General features: G+C 36.4%; 1 protein-coding gene across 4 annotated transcripts in view; it reads left to right on the top strand.

Moving 5' to 3' along the window:
• MKLN1 (muskelin 1) overlaps window positions 1-26428 on the top strand; it is a 379727-nt gene that overhangs the window by 281994 nt on the left and 71305 nt on the right. For all 4 annotated transcript variants that reach the window (XM_013963507.2, XM_018046917.1, XM_018046919.1 and 1 more), the window contains 3 exons: window positions 3005-3082; window positions 5745-5810; window positions 19509-19621. In XM_013963507.2, the coding sequence (XP_013818961.1) occupies window positions 3005-3082; window positions 5745-5810; window positions 19509-19621 (257 nt within the window). The remainder of the gene's footprint in view (window positions 1-3004; window positions 3083-5744; window positions 5811-19508; window positions 19622-26428) is intronic.

Below are 26428 nucleotides of genomic sequence, written 5' to 3'. Positions count from 1 at the left end.
TGTAAATTACACAGTCTTTGGCAAGTATACAAGTCAGGGAGAACAGTTTTACTTACAAGTTCTTTGCAAAAGTATTTGCTTTCAGTGGCTAAATGAAGCAAAAGGAAATCCTTTATTCAGATTGAAATCAGAGTCAAATGACAAAATTTACAGTAAAAGTAACTCTGTAAATTATAATCTGTTTGAGCTCATGTAAAAGAAAACCCTAGTTTGAAAAGTAAGGGAATATTGTTTTATCATATAACAAGAAGTCCAGAGGTAAGGTCGATTTCATGGTTAGTGGATTCAGTGATCCAGTTTCTTTCTCTCTCTCTGTCCTGTCATCATTACAGAAGTTGATTTCATTCTTGAATGTAGCAGTTATGTACATTTGCATGTTGATATAAACATTTCCAGGAAAACAAAAGTAGATTTTTTCTTCCTTCTCTGTATATTCATTTAAAAGTAAGAAAATATTTCCCTAAAGCAAACCTAACAGAATCAGAAGATATTAAGAAGAGGTGGCAAGAATACACAGAAGAACTGTACAAAAAAGATCTTCACAACCCAGATAATCATGATGGTGTGATCACTCACCTAGAGCCAGACATCCTGGAATGTGAAGTCAAGTGGGCCTTAGAAAGCATCACTACGAACAAAGCTAGTGGAGGTGATGGAATTACAGTTGAGCTGTTTCAAATCCTGATAGATGATGCTGTGAAAGTGTTGCACTCAATATGCCAGCAAATTTGGAAAACTCAGCAGTGGCCACAGGACTGGAAAAGGTCAGTTTTCATTCCAATCCCAAAGAAAGGCAATGCCAAAGAATGCTCAAACTACTGCACAATTGCACGCATCTCACACTCTAGTAAAGTAATGCTCAAAATTCTCCAAGCCTGGCTTCAACAATATGTGAACCATGAACTTCCAGATGTTCAAGCCGGTTTTAGAAAAGGCAGAGGAACCAGAGATCAAATTGCCAACATCCGTTGGATCATGGAAAAAACAAGAGAGTTCCAGAAAAACATCTATTTCTGCTTTATTGACTATGCCAAAGCCTTTGACTGTGTGGATCACAATAAACTGTGGAAAATTCTGAAAGAGATGGGAATACCAGACCACCTAACCTGCCTCTTGAGAAATCTGTATGCAGGTCAGGAAGCAACAGTTAGAACTGGACATGGAATAACAGACTGGTTCTAAATAGGAAAAGGAGTACATCAAGGCTGTATACCGTCACCCTCAAGGCTGTATACCGTCACCCTGCTTATGTAACTTATATGCAGAGTACATCATGAAAACGCTGGACTGGAAGAAACACAAGCTGGAATCAAGATTGCCGGGAGAAATCTCAATCACCTCAGATATGCAGAGGACACCACCCTTATGGCAGAAAGTGAAAAGGAACTATGAAGCCTCTTGATGAAAGTGAAAGTGGAGAGTGAAAAAGTTGGCTTAAAGCTCAACATTCAGAAAATTAAGAGCATGGCATCTGGTCCCATCACTTCATGGGAAATAGATGGGGAAACAGTGGAAACAGTGTCAGACTTTATTTTTTTGGGCTCCCAAATCACTGCAGATGGTGATTGCAGCCATGAAATTAAAAGACGCTTACTCCTTGGAAGAAAAGTTATGACCAGCCTAGATAGTATATTGAAAAGCAGAGACATTACTTTGCCAACAAAGGTCTGTCTAGTCAAGGCTATGGTTTTTCCAGTAGTCATGTATGGATGTGAGAGTTGGACTGTGAAGAAGGCTGAGCGCCAAAGAATTGATGCTTTTGAACTGTGGTGTTGGAGAAGACTCTTGAGAGTCCCTTGGACTGCAAGGAGATCCAACCAGTCCATTCTGAAGATCAACCCTGGGATTTCTTTGGAAGGAATAATGCTAAAGCTGAAACTCCAGTACTTTGGCACCTCATGCGAAGAGTTGACTCATTGGAAAAGACTCTGATGCTGGGAGGGATTGGGGGCAGGAGGAGAAGGGGACGAGAGAGGATGAGATGGCTGGATAACATCACGGACTCGATGGATGTGAGCCTGAGTGGACTCCGGGAGTTGGTGATGGACAGGGAGCCCTGGCGTGCTGCGATTCATGGGGTCGCAAAGAGTCGGACACGACTGAGCGACTGAACTGAAGTGAACTGAAAGCAACCCTCCCCACCCGCCAGGAGATCCTCATGATTCAGTAGCCAGAGATTGGTTCATACCATTCTTAAACTAATCTTTGTTGAAGGGCACAGGATTAGGACTTGATAATAATTTTTAGTAGAATGGATGTATGTGGGGAGTTCAGTCTCCATCATAGTACCTAGTATAGACCATCATAGTACCTAGTATAACTAGTCACTATTCTGTAAAAACTCCTGTTAAGAACGAGATTTAGAATTTATTAAATGAAGGAAGTAAAGAATAGTGAAACATGAATCCCTGCCCGACTACTTAAGAGCTCTGTTATTTGGGTTAAATTCATTGATGACTCTTGAGTATGCAGTTCCACATCTATAAAATGAAGATGATAATGTGTAATTCATAAAGTTGATTTTAGAATTAAATCAGATAAGATTGCACAGATTCTAATGTTTAGTATTCAATAAATATACTATTACAGTTACTGGTACTTTTATCTCTATACAATTTTATACTTAAACTGTAAAAATGGTATTTTCACTTTAAAGGACTAGTTTTGTTTTTTCCCGACGATACAAGGGCCTAGTCCAAAGTTGTTGGAGCTCCCGTTTCCTTTTCTAGATTTTTGGGATAATAGTACAAAAATGGGGAGAACTTAGTAAGTTTAATAGCTGCCACTGAAAAAATTTGTGTACATGGTCGTGTCAACTTATATTTTGCTATTTATATTTGAGGTAGCATAAAAACTAAAGTGACATATTTTATGAAAATGTGGTGGTGTTTTAGTGTCATATTAGTGATTTTCTTTAATATAGGCTTCCACATTTTGGTCTTTTTTGCTGTAATAAAAAGTGTAAGCTATTAAGATGTAATTCTCTCTCCTTTAATATTTGCAGATGGCTTGTTTAACCAGTATATCAGTCAGCAGGAATATAAGCCACGATGGAGTCAGATCATTCCCAAAAGCACCAAAGGTAAGTCTGACCTTCTAGGTTGTGGGTGCTTTTGCTTTAATGTTCCAGTTCATTTGTACTCAAGTTTCACTGTACCCTACTACTGAAAATCAGGTGCTTAAAAAAAGACAAAGGTTCCTCAGCAAGATGGCAGAGGTATTTTATTACATTCAATTTTTCTTTTAAATTTTTTTGTTTTATGGCTATAACAGAAGGTTGGGCATTATTTATAGAGAATAACAGCACAAACTGCTTTTATATAGAGTCTCTGTAAAATTATAGGTTATGGTATTATGATGCCAAACGTGTGTCCCTCGAAAACCTTAAATTCTGCAAAATTGCTCACTAAAGCTCGTAGGCCTTAGGAGAGAGGTAGAAATGGGACATACCATTCTAAATCTATGGAACTTAATAGCCAGATACTAATAAAAATTACTAGTGTAGTAATTCTAATAAGAATGAATGCTAGTATGTAAAGAGTCTGACGTGACTGAACAACAACAGTTAAATATAGGCGTTTATATTAAGCATCACAGTGATTTTGGAGCTTTAAACCTCGGGTCTCACACTTCTTTGAGCTGTAGACACTAGAGGACATTTGATGCTAATGAAGACTATTTTTATCAAAACTTAAAATCTGACCTTGGGTGTGATGTTCTTCATTAATCTGTCTTTTCGTATGGGAGTTTTTGTCACTCCTCCATCGGCACTCACTGCTTTGTCAGATGGTTAACATAATGGAAAGTGTAGCAGTTCTTAAATGCAGCTACTTGTGGTAAAGGAAGGCAGGTCTGTGGATGTTCAGCTTTCTTCCTCTGGTCTTCATACATTGTCAAAGCCTTCATTTTGTTTGTGAGAAAGCTTTCCCAGATAGTGTTAAACATCAGTATACTGGAGAAAATTGCTTATGAACCTCCATAAGTTCTGAGTTACATTGGCATCATTTTCCTGTTTTATCAGTCACATACAAGGTAATTTCTTTCAAAGATGAAGAAAGCATGTTTCTTCAAACATGCTACCACATTTTCCTATTTTATCAGTCACATACAAGGTGATTTTCTTCAAAGATGAAGAAGCGTTCTTCTTCAAACATGTGGTAGCAAACAGATTATAGCTGTATATCTGAAAGCTAACGGATTAAATATATAAAATGCAAGCATACTGACAATAAATTTATTTCAGTGTTTTCTTAATCTGTTCCTGAAAGTGGTAATACTGACTTTACTGATTGGAGAGAAGAAGGAAGAAAAGGGTAAAACTTCTACAGTAATGAGCTGCAGAATCTAAACCTATCTATTCAAAAGGAGAAAGAATTTGCAGGAAACTTCTGATTGATTAGTGCTTGAATATAGCTTCAGTTTTGCATCTTATGTATAATATGTAAGAACTGACATTTCGGTCTTTTTCATTGTACCCCCGTGAAATCAGTAAAAACTTAAATGGTCCCTATTTTACATAGAAGAAGGCTGATTCAGGGAAAGTTATTAGCTAACGTAATACATTTCAATTAATGGGAGAGTTGCAAAGAAAAATTCAGGTTTTCAAGTTTACATCAAGTAAGGCATTAGAATCTTGTAGCTGTTGAACCATGGAAATGAAATCTTATCTTCATTTATGTAGGCTCTGATATAAAGTAAGATTAAAGTTGAATAATAGTTTTCTCCTACTGAAGTTTAAAATTTTCACTCATTGTTTTTATTTATTTGGCTGCATCAGGTCCTAGTTGTGTCACGCAGATCTTTGCTGTGGAATGAGGGATCTTTCGTTGCAGTGCTTGGTTTCTCTGTAGTTAGTGCCCCGTCTTACTTGCCCTGCAGCATGTGGGACCTTTTTCCAACCGGTTTTGAACCCACGTCCCCTGCATTGAAAGGCGAATTCTTAACCACTGGACCAGCAGGGAAATCCCTTCACTGATTATATTTAAACCTGCCTATTAAGGTCTGTGATGTGTAAATAAGAGTCAAAAGAAAGCAAGTCTCACATTTTGTCACACGGTACTACTCAAAGTGGTGGACTGTGTGGAAACTGATTTCTGAAATATTGGAAAATGAAATTAATACAGTGAGGAAATTATCATTAATGTAAAACTTGATAACATCGTAGTTATCAGTAGCTAGTTTAATGAACTTTAAAACTGCTCATTAGGGACTTCCCTGGTGGTCCAGTGGCTAGGACTATGTGTTCCTAATGTAGGGGTCCTGAGTTTGATCCCTGGTCAGGGAACTAGAACACTACATGCTGCAACTAAGACCCAGTACAGCCAAATAAATAAGAATAAATTTTTTATAATAAAAATAGAACTGCTCATTTTGCTAATAAACCATGCCTAGAGTTATAAGACCTGCAGTCTAATTCTGTAATTGTTTTGCACCTTCGCTTTGTCACTCCACTAGTTTAGAGATTTTATGTTTTTGTGGAATGTCCTATGTCTTTGCTGCTTAATGGCATTGGTTGAAAGTAGCTTCCAGTGCATTAAGACCCTGAAAGCAATTAGAAAAAAAGAGCAAGATAATTATTATAAATTTAATTATAAGTAATATTATTTCTTCTATGAGTCCTCTTATTCTTAATATTGAAGGAATAAGTGTGTGTTATTTTCACTACTCATTACAGACTTATGAGTGAAGTTACTTTGGATATGCAGTTGTTACTTATTTTAAAAAATACATTGTTTCTACTTCAGGTGATGGAGAAGATAACCGGCCAGGAATGAGGGGAGGTCATCAGATGGTTATTGATGTCCAGACAGGTAAGGACTACTTGGAATCGAAAGGAGATTTTAAAAAAATGATACATTATTAAATATCAGATACTCAGGCATATATATACTTCTTTCCATTCCTTGCAGAGGTTACATGTTATTGGCCATAACCAAGGAGCAAAGGAAATAGGCATTAGCTTCAGATATAACCAAAACCAGGCAATGGCACATCAGCCTGGGGAGGCTGCTGCACAGATGAAATTAGAAAACCTAGAAGAAATGTATTGTGCAGACCTTTGTGTGTGTGTGTGTGTGTGTGTGTGTGTATAGTTTATATGTGCTTGATTTCACAGTTACCTGGAATATTTCTTGATTTTTAGTGCATTTATATTTTAATGCCATATTATGGGAATTGTTGTAGTAAGAGAGAAATTAAGGTATATTTTCAGAGGCAAAGGATACAAAATTAGGTAGCCTAATGTTGGTAGATCCATTGATTGCTAAACACTGTCCATAGGTGTATAAATAATTTGTTTTAGTTAATCTTTCTTGCCTTTTTAATTTTCTGTAACTTGATAATGCAAATTTTCCCTAGGTTTCTACAGCCTAGAACAGCTTAAACACTGTTATATTTAGAGGTTAATGCTAAAATTATAATTGGCTTCAAATTACCATCTTGAGAAGCAAATAATACCAAGAATTCTGTATAGTTTTATTTTATTTGGTTTTTAAAAAAACTTTACCACATAAAATGCCAATATTCACCCAAATAACATTTTGCTTGTAATAGAAACTCTGTTTTATTGGTATTGTGTTATGCTGACAGTAGTTCTCCAGGAATAGTCTTTTTGATTCATAATTTAAAAAAATTATTACAGTGCAGATAATAATGATCTAGGCATTACCATTATCATACATGTTTTATAAGTAAAAGGAGAAATTATAATATTTTATTTAAAATCCACTGCTAAATTTGTAGAGTAACCTGTGAGTTTGTTTAGTATTATTAGGGTCTCTTTGGAAAAGGTTCATTTTGAGGCATAGGAAATTGCTTTCCTAGTCTTAGCTTCTCTTCCCAAACCCCTTCCTTCCCACAGAAACAGGTTTGACTCAGCTGTAGTCTTAAGCATCTTTTTTTCCTACCTGAGAGTTCAATTAATAATGCATATGCTTATTTCTCAGAGAACCAGATCTACATATAAGTTGATTTTTTTTAATCCAAAAAAGTTAAGTTTATATGAAAAAAGAGGTAAAATTTTGTGTTTAGATTGTCTATAGTAGCTTTTCTCCTCTTTTGAACATACAGTGGAATTTTAATGCCATTCCTTTTTTTTCTCAGTCACGATGAAAATATTATTAGGTCCTCCTTTAAAAATTGCTAAGAAAATACTAAAAAAGAGTGTTTGTTTGGAAAGCTACTTTTATCTCCTAGGTAAAATGCTGTTCTTCTTAAATATGAAAATAATGTGGTTTACTTTTACATTTAAAGTTTTCCTTATCAAGGAGCAGAAGGAATTTTCTTAATGCTTTCTGTGTTGCTTATTATGGAATGTGGCCTATATAAAATAGGTTAACGTACATGTGTAACAAAAGAGAAGGATTTTCTTTTTTTGTAACCTGTGATATTTGAGAATGGAAAATGAGAAGATTCAAATGATAGGCAGATGTCCTAACAGAACTTGGTATAAGCAGAGACATTTACAATTAAAATCTGAGTTTTCGGGTCAGAGATCCTTGAAGTAAAATACTTACAGCATATAGTGATGAAGATCGGCATTGTTTTTTTTGGTAATATCTTGGTTTTAGGAATTAAGGGGAGGATTTCAGCAGACTCTTGTTAGTCAAGATCCTTATCCCTACACTCCCTTTAAAAAAGTACTTCAGGGAAAGGAAAAGAGTTGTTTCAGTATTTACTTCATTTGCTTTAGAAACTATCAGAAAACAATGACTTAAAGTAAGTCATTGTAAATAAGTAAGAATGACTTATAGGCATGGGATATAGTCCAGATGAAATCTTTAAAGGATTAATCTCTCATAGCTTCTGAGGATTTATTATAGATTAACCAAGATCTACAATGAAAATTGACCAGTATCCATACTTCTGTTTGAGGACTGGTTTATAGAAGTGTAATAAAAGTACTTTGTGAATATATTTTTGAGGAAATATTTCTACCATAGGAAATTTAGAGATTTATCTATCAATATGTCTGTATGCGGGTGTGTGTGTTTGCTCAGTCGTGTCCAACTCTTGCTTCCTCATGGATTTGTAGTCCACCAGGCTTCTCTATCCACTGTGCCAAATGGAGGGATTTTAATTTAGAGCCATTTTTTATCTGTTTCAGTGATTTTTTTACCCCCCCCTAGACTTTTAAATGCTGGGTCAGGCTTTCTTTAGGCCCATGCTGCTTCCCAGATGGCTCAGTGGTGAAGAATCTGCCTGCCAATGCAGGAGCCACAAGAGAGATGCAGGTTTGATCCCTGGGTCAGGAAGATCCCTTGGAGGAGGACATGGCAGCCTACTTCACAATATTCTCACCTGGAGAGTTCCATGGACAGAGGAACCTGGTGGGCTGCAGTCCACGGGATTGTGAATAGTTGGACACGACTGAGCATGCCCAGATGCATGTGACAATGAAATGAAATTTTGAGCCTTTAAAACAGGAGCCAAAAACTTAAAGTCTGGTAAACTAAATAATCATGATAATCTCAATTAACATAAAGTTGTCCATAACTCAAGTGAGCTTGATGGTCAGTGTTACCATTGCTGCTTATAGTGTGGAAATAGTACTAACTACGTGAACGGTGAAATTCAAGGAGTTTAACCACATTCCAGTGATCCTTTGTATGAGTAATAGGGTTGGTGTGTAAAACTTATTGGTGAGGAATTCTTCCTTTTGAGATACACACATACACACACACATATATACACACATACACACACATACATATATATATACACACACATACTTACAAATGCTAACATTGACTAGCACACACACACACACACACACACATACATACACACACACACCACTGAGTGACTGATAGGCATGCACGCACGCACACATGCACACACATATAAACTGGTGATGCAGTTAAGATTGGAATCCAGATTGAGGTAGAGGAGGAATGCAGCTTCTGAGGATTCAGGTGTCTGGAAGCAGAGAGAAAAGTAAGGCAAGATGCCCTAGGACTCAACCAAGTCGGAAAAAGCTTTGTGTTTTTATAAGATTCTAGAATTGTGGTTTAGGTTAAGTTTAAACAGGTGTTTACTTATGAGGTAGGTAATCCAGGAATCTGCTCTATCAAGAGAAAACAAAAGGAACTTTAAAAATACCATTCAAAAGTCTAGTAACTTCTATACCTTGGCATTCTCAATCTTTTGTTTTAGCTAACCCTTGCTGTCTTATAGTCCTTTCTATTGCCATGCTCTATTCTTTTGGTATTTCTTTGTTTTCTTAGATGAGGCTTCATAAGTGGGCTCTAAGGAGGCCCATGATACTCTTGAAATGGTATGTAATATTTTTGTCTGCTTTTATGGAGCTCTCTGGGAAGATTCATTACCTATTTATTTTTTAAAGGATTAAAATACCTCATAAGTTTTGACATTCCACAGTAAGTAAATACTGCTGGTATTCATATAAAATTTCAAATGAAATTTCTCGCTCTGTGTAAGTGGTATTCCTGTTGAAATAATAGTGTTTACAAAGTAGACTCTTGCCACCCTTTCCTCTATTCTTGTTTTTCTTTCCAGATTATTTGCTGCTTGGTATAAGGTGGTGGGTGAGGAAGAGAGTATAGGCACTAAAGTCAGAGAGGTAGTGATGGGCGATTGTGTTGTTTTTTTTGTAAGAACTTTAACCTTTATTCATAGTGAGAGATTAATGGGAAATATTGTTGGGCTTTGAGAAATGTTACTGTTAATAATTGACTTTGCATTTTAACAAAACTAATTAGCTGATTAGGCAGAAGTAGAGAGACCTTTTAGGAAGCAGTTCTTACCAGAGAAGTAATGATAGCATTGGAATTTACTAGATTGGTGATCATAGTGATGAGAATTAATTAAATTTTGGGTGTATTTTGAAAATGTCACATACAGCTGACAGGATTTACTGACAGTCTGGATATGAGTGAGTGAAAGGAGTAAAGGATAGCTCAAGGTTTTGATCTGATTAATTGGGAAAATAGTATAGCCATTCCCTAAGATGGGTAGAAAAAAAAGGATTAAGTATGGTCCGTTGTTCAGCAGGTTGATTTCAGACAGGTTAAGTTTGAGATCCAAGTAGATATTTCTAATAAGTGGTTAGATATATTACTTTGGGTTTCAGAAGACAGGGCCAGGCTGAATAATCATTTCCTTTTTTTGTGTTTGCACAGAACTGTGTTCATCCTATTACTTTCACTATCGTGATTTCCATATTGGTTTAGAATTGCTTGTGTAGGTGTTGTGTGTCCCATTGCTCTCTCCTTTCTATCTCCATCCCCAGTAGTCTTACTGTGGCCGAGGAGCGGGGAGAGAGGAATCTTGCATTATTTATTTCTGTGGCCCCGGAGCCTGGTGTGGAGTATGAACTAAATATTTGTTGAATTGAATCAGAATTTTAAAATCCATTTTCTTTTGAGTGGGAAGAAAGATATTTATTTAGAAACTACATTCTTACATTGCTTTAAACCTTGGTGAGTAGATCATGTCATGATGCCATTTGTTTAATATGCTAATATTTTTGAGGTAAATTTATATTATTGATTTTATTCTAATATATTTAAATTTTCTGATGATTGTTCTGTATATAGACTATGTTATCTTACAGCTGTAGTTACTACCTTGGGATGTAGGTAGAAAAATAAAATGGTTTATAGACTTTGTGTTTGTTTTAGGATAACATTTGGTGCTTTCTGGATTTAATTTGAGTGTAAGAGAATCTGGGATATCTTTGAGATTTTTTTTCTCTACAAATTCTTCTATTTCTGTTTTAAAATTAAAAGCATAATTTACCAAAGTGGTTTCATATACTTTATTTCATTATGTATTCTTATAACTGCTACCATTAGGTTGATTTTAATCATCTTCTAAGATGCATTTACTGTTAAGTCTTAGAAAGAACCTTTTCTAGTCCAGTCTTATTGATATAACAATCAGATATAGTGGTTGGAGATTGAGTTTGTGGGAGGGAAGTGTGTATGTGTATTTGTTAAACATATCTGGATTTCAATCCTGATTTTTTTTTCCCCACTGACTTTTTATTTGATCTTGAAGGAGTTATAATGATGATAAAAATAGGAATAATTGATTTGTGGGAGTTAAATGAAATAATTTGTAACATATATAAATATATACTATTTATATGCAACATTAACATACAAATACATGCTTATTAGTTCTTCTGAGAGAATTTTATGTAAATTTAGAGGTCTTTTGGTTTTTTATATAATCTCACCATGGAAATATTTTTAAGCAGTTTAAAAATTTTTGAAAAGGAATTTAAAGCAAGCAGTGTTGAAGGGAAAAAAATACTTCACCCATAATTCCACATTCTAACCAGTATTATTTCAGTATATTTGTTTCATCTTTTATATATATTGCCCTTACTGATGTTTTAGAAAGTAAGGGAAACCATAAGTATACTTTTATATTTTTAGAAAAAAATACTGAAAATCATTTTAAGAACTTTCTCGTAAGAATTAGGTAGGTTGTGACTTTCCTCAAGTAGAATTTGAAGAAACCAGAAATTCTATCTTTACAAAGTTGGTGCCTACGTAGTGAAGTATAGAGAAGTCCAGTCCTTATTTTAAATATGCATTTCATAGGTTTCCTGAGCAGGGTTCTTAATCTGTTGAAATTATATGTAATATTTGGTTTGCATATTCATTTTTCTGAAAGAGAATCCATGAATTCAGATCATCAAAGAGTTAAGAACATTTTCACTAGACTAAAATGTTTTTTTCAAACCTGAGGAGTAATATTTATTGAATACCTACAATATGTAGATGTTGGGATTAAAAATTTAATATGTTCATTTATTTTATTTACTACTGGAAAGGTAGATAATCCTCATTATACAGAATAGGTGATGTTGTGTCCAAGGCTGTGGAGCTGGGATTTGAACCTAGGTCTATAGGACTGTCTGGCTCCAAAGCCTGTGTTCATGTTGCTGTTACCTTGGTGATTCTTAGATTCTTATGCTGAAGATACAGTGAAAGTCTCCGGTGTAATAGCAGAAAAGAGAAAACACAGTAGATTGTGAGAGCTAACTCCTGAGACCTTAGCAAATTTTAAATATGTAAATAGTAATAAAGCATATAACTTCACTTATAAAATACCATAAAGTGAAATTGAAAAACATAGTTAATTCCTTTACATTCTTATAAAAGCTATTGCAGATATAAAGAGTGAGGAATAACAGCTTTCCTAATAATTGCTAATATTTATTGAGTGCTTGCAGTGTGCCAGGTATTTAACTAGACTAAAACTTCACAGAGCTCATTTCAGCTTCTTTGAAGTGACTTGTATTTCAGAGCAATTATTGATTCCCAGTGTTTCATGTATCTTGTTTTCTTAAATATTAAAAATGTAATAGTCCTTAAATTTTCTTTTCCTTTTTCAGTCTGTAGATCTTTTTTTTTTTCAATCTTGCTACAGCTCTAAGAATACAGGGCCATTTAAAAAAGTACATGGAGGCACAGATTTTACTCTAATTTTCAAAGTTTTCTTCCAAGTGAATTCTGTTGTTATTACTAGAGAAGGAATGTTGTATTTTGTCCTACTTGGAAGAGCATGTCAGTTTTATTGATCATAATTTCTACACCTGGCAGTTTTCCACTTACATTCTTCAACTGTGAGTTGTGTTTCAAGTCTGAGTAAAATAAGGCGAATAGAGAGAAGAGACATGTCTGATTTGCTTCAGAGTGGAAGTCTGTCCAGATGAAAACTTCATTGCACCAGGCAATTCTTTGTTCAACTCTCATTGAATTTTAAGAACCTATATTACCAGCCTTTTTCTGACTTAAGCAGAATAGGTGATAAGATTTAGGCAAAACCCCAGTATTTGATATCTTTTAAAGAGTTAAAGAAGTTGCTGGAAAGAGCCCTTCTGTGGAAATCTGAACCTGACTGTTCTATATACTTTATATGTAAAGTTCTTCCTTTTTTATTTTTTAATTCTACATAATGGTTTTCCTCGATATTCTTTAAAGAAACCATTGAAGAAAGTAGGTAAACATGGGCTTTAGTTTTTAAATACAAATACATTCATATGGTTGTATTTCTGTAACTACATGTGATGGTATATTTCTGTAACTTCATGTGACACAAATCTGTTTCTCTCATAGGGTTATCAGAAAGGAATTCTAAAATATAGCCCTAGTATAAAGTGTATTGTCATAGGCAGAAAATACAACCTTTTAGCCTGGAAATAGCAATATACTGAAATAACCCAAAAGATCAGTCTGTAGTTTTGTAATCATAGCTTTACGTAAGAAATATAGCCCTTTTTAAAGAGAGACAGATGAATCCAGTTGATAATCTGCTGGGTCTTGAGAGTTCAAGAGAATGGCTAAAGAAAGTAAGGCTAAAGAGCACATAAAATATCTTTTTCCCTTCTAATTTATTCCTCCCTTCAAAAATTCTCATGTCAATCTAAGGTCTTAGCTACATTTTCAGAGGGATTAGACTCATAAACTAAATGTCCTGACAGAGTTCATTTAACCTTGGATATAAATTTGTGTTTCTTAAAAGCTTTTTTAAAAATTTCATTTGTTTTTCTATTGTATTATACTAGAAATTGTGTATTACACTAGAAATTAAGCTAACCTCTTTTACAAGGCTACTAACCCTCCTCTTCCCTCTTTTTGAGACTTGAATTTAAAAAAATTTTTTTTTAAATTTTGTTTTAGGGTATAGCCAATTAACAAACAGTATTATGATAGTTTCAGGTGAACAGTGAAGGAATTCAGCCATACATAACATGTATCCATTCTCCCCCAAACTCCCCTCCCATCCAGCCTGTCACATAACATTGAGCAAAGTTCCTGTGTACAGTAGGTCCTTGTTGGTTATCCATTTTAAATGCACAACAGTAGAATTTTATCTGAGATTGGACCCATGGTATGTCAGTCCATAGTATATGCATTCTGTACTATTCCAAAGTGGAAAAATGGATTTAATTATGAATAGTAGTGTGCCATCTTGTGGAGGATTATGCAATCAGCATAGTCTGATTTACCCCTAAGAATCAGAGGAGGATAGATACTGCAGTTGGGCTTGTAAAATAAAAAGCTTGCTTCTTTGGGCAAAATGGTGTGAAGACAATGATGTGATAACATTTCTACCTTGTTTTTAGTGTATCTGAGATATATAGATTAGTACTTTTGGTAGTAAGTAGTTGTAGGGTTTATCTAGTACTGATACCGAAAAAAGACCTGTGCCAAAGAATATGGCAGCATTTTAACTTTTGTGGCTGAAGTAATGACTGATTGGTGATTGATCCATTTAGTCTCTGAGAATGAAATTGACTTGATATCTTTAACACTGGCTATTATTGATCACTTTATTCCCAATCTTTCTGTTTCTTGGCTCATCCTTTTTAGTAAGTCCATATGCTGCAGGTTCAGATCTGACCATGTCACATCTTTGCATAAAATCTTCTGTGGATCTGTACTGTGTGTAGTTGTTGTTTAGTCGCTCAGTTGTGTCCTACTCTTTTGTGACCCCATGGACTGTAGTCCACCAGGCTTCTCTGTCCATGGGCTTTCTCAGGCAGCAGTACTGGAGTGGGTTGCCATTTCTTTCTCCAAGGAGTTTTCTTGACCCAGGAATTGAACCTGCAAACCCACATCTCCTGCATTGACCAGAGGATTATTTACCTCTGACCTACACAGGAAGTTCATACTGTCTGTGGAGTCAAGTTCAAAACATTTATGTTGCTGTTTATCCCATTTCATGATCTGTCTGCTGCCTGTCTTTATAACTTAACTATATTCCTCTACCTTTTTTGTTCTTTTAAAATGAACAGTGTGTTTATTCATCACACAGCTTTCACCATGGTGCATGCATTATTGAATTCTCATGGCGGTTTTATGAGATAGGTATTCCGTCTCAGAATTTTAGAGGTGAGGAAACCAGTGGTTAAGGAATGTGGTGTTGGTTCCACAGCCATGGTCGTAGAGCTGCGATATCATTCAAGGTCTGCCTGGCTTTAGATTCTGTCTTTTAAAACACTTTTTGCGTGTTTTTCTGGCTCTGTACCTTTATTTTACTTTGTACCCTAAAAAGTCCTCTTCTCTTTCTTTCATTCTGTCAGCAAAGCCACCTTCTGATGCATAGGTCAGATACCGCTTGTCACCATGAAATCTTCCTGGGTCCCTTCAGTTTGTTGTATTCTCTTTCCTTTTGTGAACTCCCATGGTGATCTTTTTACCTTTCTTATGGCACTTGCACTGTGGTGATTTATGTACTTGTTTTATGTTGGTGTTGTTCAGTTGCTAAGTTGCATATGACTTTTTGTGACCCCCATGGACTACAGCACGCCAGCCTCCTCTGTCCTTCACTATCTCCTGGAGTTTGCTCAAATTCATGTTCTTTGAGTTGGTGATGCAATCTAACCATCTCATCCTCTACCACCCCCTTTTCCTTTTGCTTTTAATCTTTCCCAACATCAGGGTCTTTTCCACTGAGTTGGCTCTTCCTAATGGGTTGCCAAAGTATGGAAGCTTCAACATTTTATATTCTTCACTAGATTGTAAGCTCCTTGAGGGTAGGGACGATGTTGTCTTTGTTTGTTTGTTTTTTTTCTCTAAAGCGCCTTGCCAGTTCAGATTAGTACTGAGAAAATACTGACTGAACATTCCCATGCATCTGGGAAAAATAGTCTCTGTGGCCTATGCTCCTTTTAAGAAAAGACAATAGAGAAAGGGCTGCTGCTCGGGGAGGATTTACTACCCTATGCATGTATGTGAATTATTAAAAAAAATTTTTTTAATTGGAGGGTAATTACTTTACAATGTATTAGCTTCTGTTGTACAGCATTGTGAATCAGCTGTATGTATACATATATCCCCTCCCTGAGATGAGTTTGAGCAAACTCCCGGAGATGGTTAAGGACAGGGAAGCCTGGTGTACTGCAGTCCATGGGGTCGCAAAGAGTTGGACACAACTTAGCAACTGAATAACAACAACATTCCCTCTCTCTTGAGCCTCCTTATCATCCCTCCATCTTATCCCGTTAAGTCATCGCAGAGCCCTGAGCTGAGCTCCCTGAGCTGTATGTAACAGCTTCCTGCTAGCTGTTTTATACTTGGTAGTGTGTAGATTTTAGTGCTACTGTTTGAGTTGGTCCCACCTTTTCCTTCCCTTACTGTGTCCCCAAGTCCATTCTCTACATCTGCGTCTCTATCCTGCCCTGCAGATAGGTTCATCAGTTCCATTTTTCTAGATTCCATATATGTGCATTAGCATACGATATTTGTTTTTCTCTTTCTGACTTATGACAGTCTCTAGATTCATCCACATCACTGCAAATGACCCAGTTTCTTTCCTTTCTATGGCTGAGTAATATTCCATTGTATATAGAAAGTGAAAGTGAAGTCGCTCAGTCGTGTCCGACTATTTGCGACCCCGTGGACTGTAGCCCACCAGGCTCCTCCATCCATGGGATTCTGCAGGCACGAATACTGGAGTGGGTTGCCATTTCCTTCTCCAGGGGATCTTCCCAACCCAGGGATCGAACCTAGGTCTCCCGTGTTGCAGGCAGATGCTTTAACCTCTGGGCCACCGTCCTTATCCATTCATCTGTCGATGGACATCTAGGTTGCTTCCATGTCCTGACAGTTGTAAATAGTGCTGCAGTGAACATTGGGGTAAATGTGTCTTTTGAGTTACGGTTTTCTCAGGGTGTATATCCAGTAGTGGGATTGCTGGGTCATATAGTAGTTTTATTCATAGTTTCTTAAGGAATGGAGAACACTGTTCTCCACAGTGGCTGTATCAATTTATGTTCCCACCATCAGTTCAAGAGGATTCCCTTTTCTCCACATTCTCTCCATCACCTATTGTATGTAGATAGTTTTGGTCATGGCCATTCTGACTGGTATAAAGTGAAACCTCGTTCTAGTTTTGATTTGCATTTCTCTAATAATGAGCAACGTTGAGCATCTTTTCATGCGTTTGTTGACGATCTGTATGTCTTCATTTGAGACGAAGTTCTGCTTAGGTCTTCCACCCATTTTTTAAATTGGGCTGTTTGTTTTCCTGGCTTTGAGCTGCACATGAATTGTTATATAACCTATAACCATGAGAGTTTAAACCAAGCTACTGCCATGTTGCAAGTAATAGCATTTCCTCTTTTCTGCTTTCTTAGTTCTCACTACAATTCTGATTATTTCTATAATCTTTAAAAGTTTTTTATATTCTTTATGCATTAAATAATATTTTTGCTGGTGTTCATTTCTAGATATTTTTATCTCTGAATGATTTAACTCAAATGATTAGATGATTTAATTAAAATTGTGTTACTCATTTCATTCAGGTATGTCAAAAGGTCCTGTTTCTATCTTGATTCATTCAATTTTACTATTAAACTTTTAACTGGGACCACAAAGCATTCACAGACAAGAATGACATCTTGGATTAATTCCATTGGGATGCTTGCTCTGTGCCAGATTTTATTTTGCTCAGCTATCAATGAGGCTGTTGTGGAAATGTGGGTTTTCTCTGCTGTGAGAATTTATGCGTACAAAGAAACTTGCTCTTCAGAAAGAACATTGAGAACCCAGAGCCCAAGAGGAAAGGTTATTAAAGTTAATGAACTAGGGTAACCTTATCCAGAGGTTGCCCAGAAACACTATTAAAACAAAAGGTCAATTGCTATTGCTATTTTAGTTATATACCCTCTCCCTCTCCAGGCTTTAGAATCTAATGGGGTTTGGCAAATAATTTTTATGTCAGATGAAAATTCTTAAATTTTTTCCTGTAAAATTCTCAGTATCTGGGCATTACTGTGTTTCATTTGGGAAATAGAATGTTACTTAACTAATGATAATAGATTGTTTTGTATTTCTGAGAGATGGCAGTTTAATAGTTTCCACTATTTCACATTTGTACAGAACCAAAAGTGTTCTAGGTACTTAAGTTAAACATGGAAACAGATACAGTAATACTATTTTTATTGCATTTGTGGTGCTTAGTAACTAGAAAGTATTTTGTGTGTGTATGCATGTTTTAAAGGTAGAAATGCTGTTCATGCTTGACAACAGTCTTCAGAATGTTCTCATGTAACTTATATCTAAAAATCTTTATCACCACACTAAGAGCTCTATAAATGAAAAAACCAGGACCCAGGCAAGTGAAGTGACCTATACATGATTACTAAGTTAGCGTTGGAACGGTTCCAATGGTTTGTTCTTATCCAACAGCTTTGTTTTGATTTCCTCTAGGTTCTTTCATTTGGAAGATTCACTTAGAGTTTGAAATTACTTGAAAACATGACAAAAATCTCTTATAAGATATCTCTATGAATGGCGGGAATTTTCTTAAGTAGTGTTACAGTATTTCCGTATGCACTCTGCATTTTAACCCTTCATGGTAGGATGTAATGTAGATGACAGTCTCCATATATATAGGCTTGGGTCATGTCAGTTAGAGAGTAGATGGCTTTGTAGTTTTCCTGTAATATATTATTTAACTTAAAAAAGTGGTTCGGTTCAGTTCAGTCGCTTAGTCGTGTCCAACTCTTTGTGGCCCCATGAATCACAGCACGCCAGGCCTCCCTGTCCATCACCAACTCCCGGAGTTTACTCACTCATGTCCATCGAGTTGGTGATGCCATCCAACCATCTCATCCTCTGTCGTCCCCTTCTCCTCCTGCCCCCAATCCCTCCCAGCATCAGGGTCTTTTCCAATGGTATGTATAACCAGTAGACATAAGATATTTACAGTGGAGATAAATATTTGAAGAAAAGAAAGGCACTATTATTTTTTAAAGAAAGTGGATGATTCACAGTGTTGTATATAAAAATTTTCACTAGTCTCTGAGCAAGAAATGTTTTGTCACATGATAAAGTCCATAGATATAATAGACATTTCAGAGTTAGAAGAAATCAAATTTTCAGGATACCTGGAGTGACTTAAAAGTTGATTTCTGAGGAGTTAAATCTGCCACAATATATTTGCAGTAATTTCCCCCAGTTTCCATGGGAATATCAAGGCTATGCATCACTTTATTCTTAAGATATCTAATTTCAACTCAGCTGGTTTTAACTATTGGTTTTGATATTGTAGTAGAAAACAGTTTTACTGTGAAGTTTTTTTCTGCACTGTATATCCCTCTGGAATTTTTTTTTAAGACTCTGAAGCTGGATTGTTGAGAAGCTGGTAAATGTAAACTTTTCATGGCCTAACACAGAAGATCCTAAATTGGCTGCTCATCGGGATTCCCCTTGGGTACTGTCAAAGTACTGCCTCTTTTTACTCACAAAGGACCTTTAGAATCAGAATTTTAGGAGATGCCTCTTAGTTACCTTCATATTTATAAATCTATCAAAATACTGGTTCTGCAGCAGCCTTTCCATATGCTTATGTTTAGGAAATACTAGTATTTATTTTGAAATGTTACTAGTTTAAAAATCTCATTTTTAAGGTTACTTAGAGGTACCTTCTTAAATGACCTTAGAAGCAATGGCTAAATATAGGTGCCTTTGCTTAAATTCTGTCTTAAGTTTATTTTTTTTAACATATTTTTCTAATTTTCACAGAGACGGTTTATTTGTTTGGTGGCTGGGATGGAACGCAAGATCTTGCTGACTTCTGGGCGTACAGTGTGAAAGAGAACCAGTGGACTTGTATCTCTAGAGACACTGAGAAAGAGGCAAGTTTTCAGACTTGAGTTCTCACCCATCTTTATTACGAGAGGGGTGTGGGCATACACTTCTCTTTCTGAGTGATTTGTGTTCTTTTCTAATGTGTGTCAGCAGTGGTAGCAGAAGAATTTGTGGTGACAAGTCTGGCTTCAGCATTCTTGCATTCCAGCTTCTATACCAGGTTCTTGAACTACAGTTACATGAACAAATCTATGTTATAGAGATAAATAGAAATGAGTATCTAATGTAACTTAGATTTTAACCATTTTAGTTAAAATGTAACTGTATAAACTATCTTTTTTCTCGTGTTCTGTCACCTCTACTCTTATTTTGTACATTTATTTTTGTTTCCTTTGGAAATACATGCTTTTGATTCCTCACTATCTTACTACTTTGGCCCCTCAATTTGACTGTATTATCAGTTTCTGCAAATGATATATATTTTATTTTTAACTAAAATTGTTTATTCATGTGTGAGTCTGTCTATTGATGCATATACACATAAAACTTCCATAGTGAATAGAATGTCTTGAATTTATGATTTTGAATTAAATAAGTATAATTAATTATACACTGCTATAAGGCACATATTCATGTATTTTTTTAAAATATCTTTGTAGAATTTTTTATTGTACTTTTCCATCCAAGCAGTTTTAGATTACAAGGTGAAAAATAAACTAAAAACAATTGTAACAGCAAATGAAAAGAAGAAAAGACTCAATTTAAAGCAACCAATTTTAATCTAGGAAGGCCATTTTTTAAAAAATCTGGTGCTATGTCTTTCATCTTAGGAAACTGGATCCTTGCTTACTTGGTGTGTTCCTTTGTTAAATATTTGAGTATTTTTTCTTTCTAAAGAGATCTTAAAATTATTATTATCCCTGTAAAAACGGGCTTTTCCTTTTCAGTATTAAGTACCATTTTCTGAAATGATTATTTCTCTCCTGAAAAATACAAAGGCAGATCTTAAAAGAATACCTTTATTATTTCTCTTAAACTATTTTAAATCTAGGGTGATTGTGTCTGAATTGTTTTTGCAAGAAGTTTACAATTCATCCTGAAATCCTTTCTCTTTACTGAGTTGTGTCGAATTAGGGCCTAAGTTCCACCAGTTCTAGCACCCAATATTGAGTTTCAGACATTTTTTCCTCTCTATTCCTTTCAGCCTTGTGGTTTCTTTCTTAAATTTTTTTTGCCTCCATTGTTGATTCCAAACCTAGTCTTCATTCATTAACATAGTCTTCAAAAAAATGTTTTTCTTTGGGCCACATAGCATCTCTGCTTAAACCCTATAATTAATCTCAGTCAAACTGTTTCAATTATCTACTGCATCCCACATATCACAATATATTCCATATATTCCAAGTACCCACAAAACTTTCAGTTCAGTTCAGTTGCTGAGTCGTGTCCAACTCTTTGCGACCCCATGAATCTCAGCACGCCAGACCTCCCTGTCCATCACCAACTCCCGGAGTTCACTCAGACTCGCGTCCATCAAGTCAGTGATGCCATCCAGCCATCTCATCCTCGGTCGTCCCCTTCTCCTCCTGCCCCCAATCCCTCCCAGCATCAGAGTCTTTTCCAATGAGTCAACTTTTCTCATGAAGTAGCCGAAGTACTGGAGTTTCAGCTTCAGCATCATTCCCTCCGAAGAAATCCCAGGGCTGATCTTCAGAATGGACTGGTTGGATCTCCTTGCACCACGGTTCAAAAGCATCAGTTCTTCAGCGCTCAGCTTTCTTCAGAGTCCAACTCTCACATCCATACACAAAACTTTAGTGGCATATAATAATAAGTATTTATTTTGTTCACAAGTCTGTAGGTTAACTGGGCTCACTCATGTGTTGGGAGTCAGCTGACTGTCTCTAGTCTAGAATAGCTTCTGGGACTATTTGACTCTGTTCTGCATAGCCACTCACCTTCTTGTTGACTAGCATGAGTCTTATTCTCATGTAGGGGCAAGGCTGCAGGGGGGATGATGTAGACATATGCACATCATTAAATTTGTTATTGTCCCATTTTCCCAAAAGAAGTCATGTGATCAAATCCACAGTTATGGGTGATGGGTGGCACTACCCAGGGACATAGATCAGGGAAGCATGAGTAATAACAGCTACAGCAATAATAAACAAGTTTATCTACCTTAGTTCTATTTGCTTAGTGTGAAAACTTCAAATTTCTCATCATGATTTGGTCCCCACCTACTTTTCCAGCCTCATTATTTGGCTCTGCTAGCCATACTTGTGAGTGCTAGAATTTATTCAACATTCTCACCTGTGTTCTTTGGTATGCAATTTGTTCTTTCCCTGTTTGGGATTAACAGAGGCTGCTCCTCCCATGTACTCAGCTTTTACCTAGTGTATGCCTCAGTTCAGTTCAGTTCAGTCACTCAGTCATGTCCAACTCTTTGCGACCCCATGAATCGCAGCATGCCAGGCCTCCCTGTCCATCACCAACTCCCGGAGTTCACTCAGACTCACGTCCATCGAGTCCATGATGCCATCCAGCCATCTCATCCTCTGTCATCCCCTTTTCCTCCTGCCCCCCAATCCCTCCCAGCATCAGAGTCTTTTCCAATGAGTCAACTCTTCGCATGAGGTGGCCAAAGTACTGGAGATTCAGCTTTAGCATCATTCCCTCCAAAGAAATCTGAGGGTGGATCTCCTTCAGAATGGACTGGTTGGATCTCCTTGCAGTCCAAGGGACTCTCAAGAGTCTTCTCTAATACCAGAGTTCAAAAGCATCAATTCTTCAGCGCTCAACTTTCTTCACAGTCCAACTTTCACATCTATACATGACTACTGGTAAAACCATAGCCTTGACTAGAAGGACCTTAGTCGGCAAAGTAATGTCTCTGCTTTTCAATATGCTATCTAGGTTGGTCATAACTTTTCTTCCAAGGAATAAGTGTCTTTTAATTTCATGGCTGCAATCACCATCTGCAGTGATTTTGGAGCCCCAAAAAATAAAGTCTGACAGTTTCCACCGTTTCCCCGTCTATTTCCCATGAAGTGGTGGGACCAGATGCCATGATCTTCGTTTTCTGAATGTTGAGCTTTAAGCCACCTTTTTCACTCTCCTCTTTCACTTTTATCAAGAGGCTTTTTAGTTCCTCTTCACTTTCTGCCATAAGGGTGGTGTCATCTGCATAGCTGAGGTTATTGATATTTCTCCCAGCAATCTTGATTCCAGCTTGTGCTTCTTCCAGTCCAGCGTTTCTCATGATGTACTCTGCATAGAAGTTAAAGAAGCAGGGTGACAATATACAGCCTTGACATACTCCTTTTCCTATTTGGAACCAGTCCATTATTCCATGTTCAGTTCGAACTGTTGCTTCCTGACCTGCATATAGGTTTCTCAAGAGGCAGGTCAGGTGGTCTGGTATTCCCGTCTCTTTCAGAATTTTCCACAGTTGATTGTGATTCACACAGTCAAAGGCTTTGGCATAGTCAGTGAAGCAGAAATAGATGTTTTTCTGGAACTGTATATGCCTACTTACCCTTTAAAACACAGTTCACACTTCAGTTCCTCTGTGAAGCTTTTCTTGACTTCCCCAGCCAGAATTGGAAGCTTCCTTTGGTGTGACCACTTAACCCTTTACATTCCTTGAGTGGGTTACTACAGTGATTGGTTTATATTTCTATTTCCCAGTGGAAACTCTGAATTCCTTAAGGCATGGATGCTTACTCTGTAGTGAGTAAATAGTTCAGATAAGTTAGATAAAAAGTTAATGCTGGAGAAAAGCAAAGAAATGATAAATAGAAAATTCAGAAAAGTGGCTTCTTTGTCAGGAGAGAGGAATTATAGGGGTCCTCAAAAGTAATATTAATGTAATATTCTAAGTAATATTTAGGATGCAATTAATAGTAGATTATTCTGATGAGAACACTTTTCTGTTATTTTCAAATCAATAGAGATAAGTTGATTATCCAGTATTGGAATTAAGATTTATTATAGTTTTTTATTACTTCATTTAAACACCTAAAAACCTTTGTTTCATTAGTGAAGTGAATGAGGATATATGGCTCTAGCAAAATGCTCATTCCTTCCAAAATTGAAGAGGTTCACGTATCCAATTTTGTTTTCTACAAAATTAGTACAGTAAGTACAAGTTTTATTATTTAATGATACCTCAGTGCATATTTTTTAAAAAGTATTATATACAATTAAAAAGCAGAATGTGCTTTTTTTTACACACATTACTCAATGTGTGTAAAATAATTAAGCAACAAGGATATATTGTGCAGCATAGGGAAGCAGAACCGTTAATTTGTAATGACTTTAAATGGAGTAGAATCTATAAAAATATTGAATCACACACACACACACAAAAGTAGTTTAATTCATTTAGATTAAGTAATGTATCTCATAATACGTAGTAGCTCGAAAGATAGTAGAATGGCTCAGCTTTTAGAATAATTATTTTAAATGTTCATGTATATATACATGTAAGTTTTTATTGGTTCAAAAAATTATATTTTTAATTTTGCATTTTTATAATAGACATTATATCTTTAATGTCTATCTTAGTGGAAGACAGCTAGATTCTCATATGTTCTTGTGCATGTCATCTTTTACAACATATTGTTTTACATAAAATATGTGAAAAAATTGGACCTCACATTTATATATTTTTTGAAAGAATATTAATATTATTAGTAGTAGTATTTTAGTAGTATTTTAATTGTAGCCTTTTTATGTAATAGCACATATTCTTTTTTGATCTTATACCCCATATTGACAAATTGTTGTTTGCTTCTTAAAGGTAATTGCACTATAGACTCTGAGACCTCATCAGCTAATGTTTTGTATTCTGTTACAGTAAGATCCACTAATCTGTGTTGCTCTTGAAATATATGTTTTTCCTGTGCTTGTTTTTTTACTTGTGTGATGGTCACTTGAAAAATACTGGTTCTGTGAGTTAGGCAGGTCTTCAGATGTTGACATATTTTTTATACCAAACCACATTTGTTAATATCACTATCAGTCTCATTAGCAAAGTCTTTTATGTTTTGGGAAGGTGTCACAATCACAGTGGCAGGGAGAAGTTTTCTAAAATTCTAAATTGGCTTTAAAATGTTCATTTTATTACTGGCAACAGATTTTATCAGTTGTTTTCCTTCAAAGTAAAATACTTCATTTATTTTTCAGAAAATCTCTGAGTAACTGTACCTGGATTGTTAGTTTTCTTTTGAGTAAATACCATGTTTTGTGGAAAAAGCAGCTAGATCAGAATGCAACTAAAACAACTGCATAGATGCTTTTCCTTAAGACAGCCGTCATATGTCAAGTAGCACTGTTTCATAGTTTTCTAAGTCTCGTTAATTGTGACTGAATAGAAGGCAGGTAGGTTTATATTTGCTTCTAAATTCAGTCTGCTGCTATATCACAAGTCATGTAGCAAGTGAGTAAGAGTGAGAGTGAAAATAGTATTGTTATGAACAGTGACAGATTTTATTTTACTGGGTCCAAAATCACTGTGGATGGTGACTGCAACCATGAAATTAAAAGATACTTGCTTGCCCCTTAGAAGAAGAGCTATGACAGACCTAGACAGTGTATTAAAAAGCAGAGACATCACTTTGCCGATAAACGTCTGTGTAGTCAAAGCTATGATTTTTCCGGTAGTCACATATGGATGTGAGAGTTGAACCATAAAGAAGATGGAGCGTCGAAGAATTGATGCTTTCAAATTGTGGTGTTGGAGAAGACTCTTGAGAGTCCCTTGGACTGCATGGAGATCAAACCAGTCATTCCTAAAGGAAGTCAACCCTGAATATTCATTGGAAGGTACTGATGCTGAAGCTGAAGCTCCATTATTTTGGCCACCTGATACGAAGAGCTGACTCATTGGAAAAGACCCTGATGCTGGGAAAGATTGAGGGCAAGAGGAGAAGAGAGCAACAGAGGATGAGATGGTTAGATAGCATCGCTGACTCAATGGACATGAGCTTGAGCAAACTCCAGGAGATAGTGAAGGACAGGGAAGCCTGGCATGCTGCAGTTCGTGGGGTCACAAATAGTCAGACATGACTTTAGTGACTGAACAACAGTAACAATTGTTATAAAAATGGCTTTGACTTTATAGAGTCCCTGAAGATCCCTGAAGTGCTGTTTTAACCCCCATTCCTTTTTCACATATAGGTAGTTATCCCAATAGTGCAGTTTCCTTTATGGGCTTCCCTGATAGCTCAGTTGGTGAAGAATCCTCCTGCAATGCAGGAGACCCCGATTCGATTCCTGGGACGGGACAGTCCGCTGGAGAAGGGATAGGCTACCCACTCCTGTATTCTTGTCTTCCCTTATGGCTCAGCTGGTAAAAAATCCACCTGCAATGCAAGAAACCTGGGTTTGATCCCTGGGTTGGGAAGATCCCCCAGAGAAGGGAAAGGCTGCCCACTCCAGTTACTTAATGTCCTTTATAGGTGTCTTACTGTTACCGCAACTCTGTCCCTGACCCAGGACCCAGTTCATGATAATGCAGTGCATTTCAGTGTCATGTTTCTTTAGTGTCCTTTAGTTCCTTGACTTGTCTGTCTTTCTTGACCATGGCATTTTTGAAGACTGTATGGCAGTTTTGTAGACTATCCTTCTGTTGGGTCTGCTTAGTGTTTCCCTAGGATTGGATATAGGTTAAGCATTTCTAGCTGGGATGCCACGTGTGAACATCAGGTCCTCCTAAATATGTCCTGTCAGGAGACAGGCACGTTACATCAGTTTGTCTGATGTGCTCACCAGATTTCCTACTGCATGATTAAGTAATTTGAGGGGAGACATTTTGAGACTAAGAAAATATTGTGTTACTCATCAAACTT

Source organism: Capra hircus, chromosome 4 (genome assembly GCF_001704415.2).
Source record: "Capra hircus breed San Clemente chromosome 4, ASM170441v1, whole genome shotgun sequence".
Lineage (NCBI taxonomy): Eukaryota > Metazoa > Chordata > Mammalia > Artiodactyla > Bovidae > Capra > Capra hircus.
The sequence above is the reverse complement of the archived record's forward strand: the minus strand, read 5'-3'. Positions and strand labels throughout refer to the sequence as shown.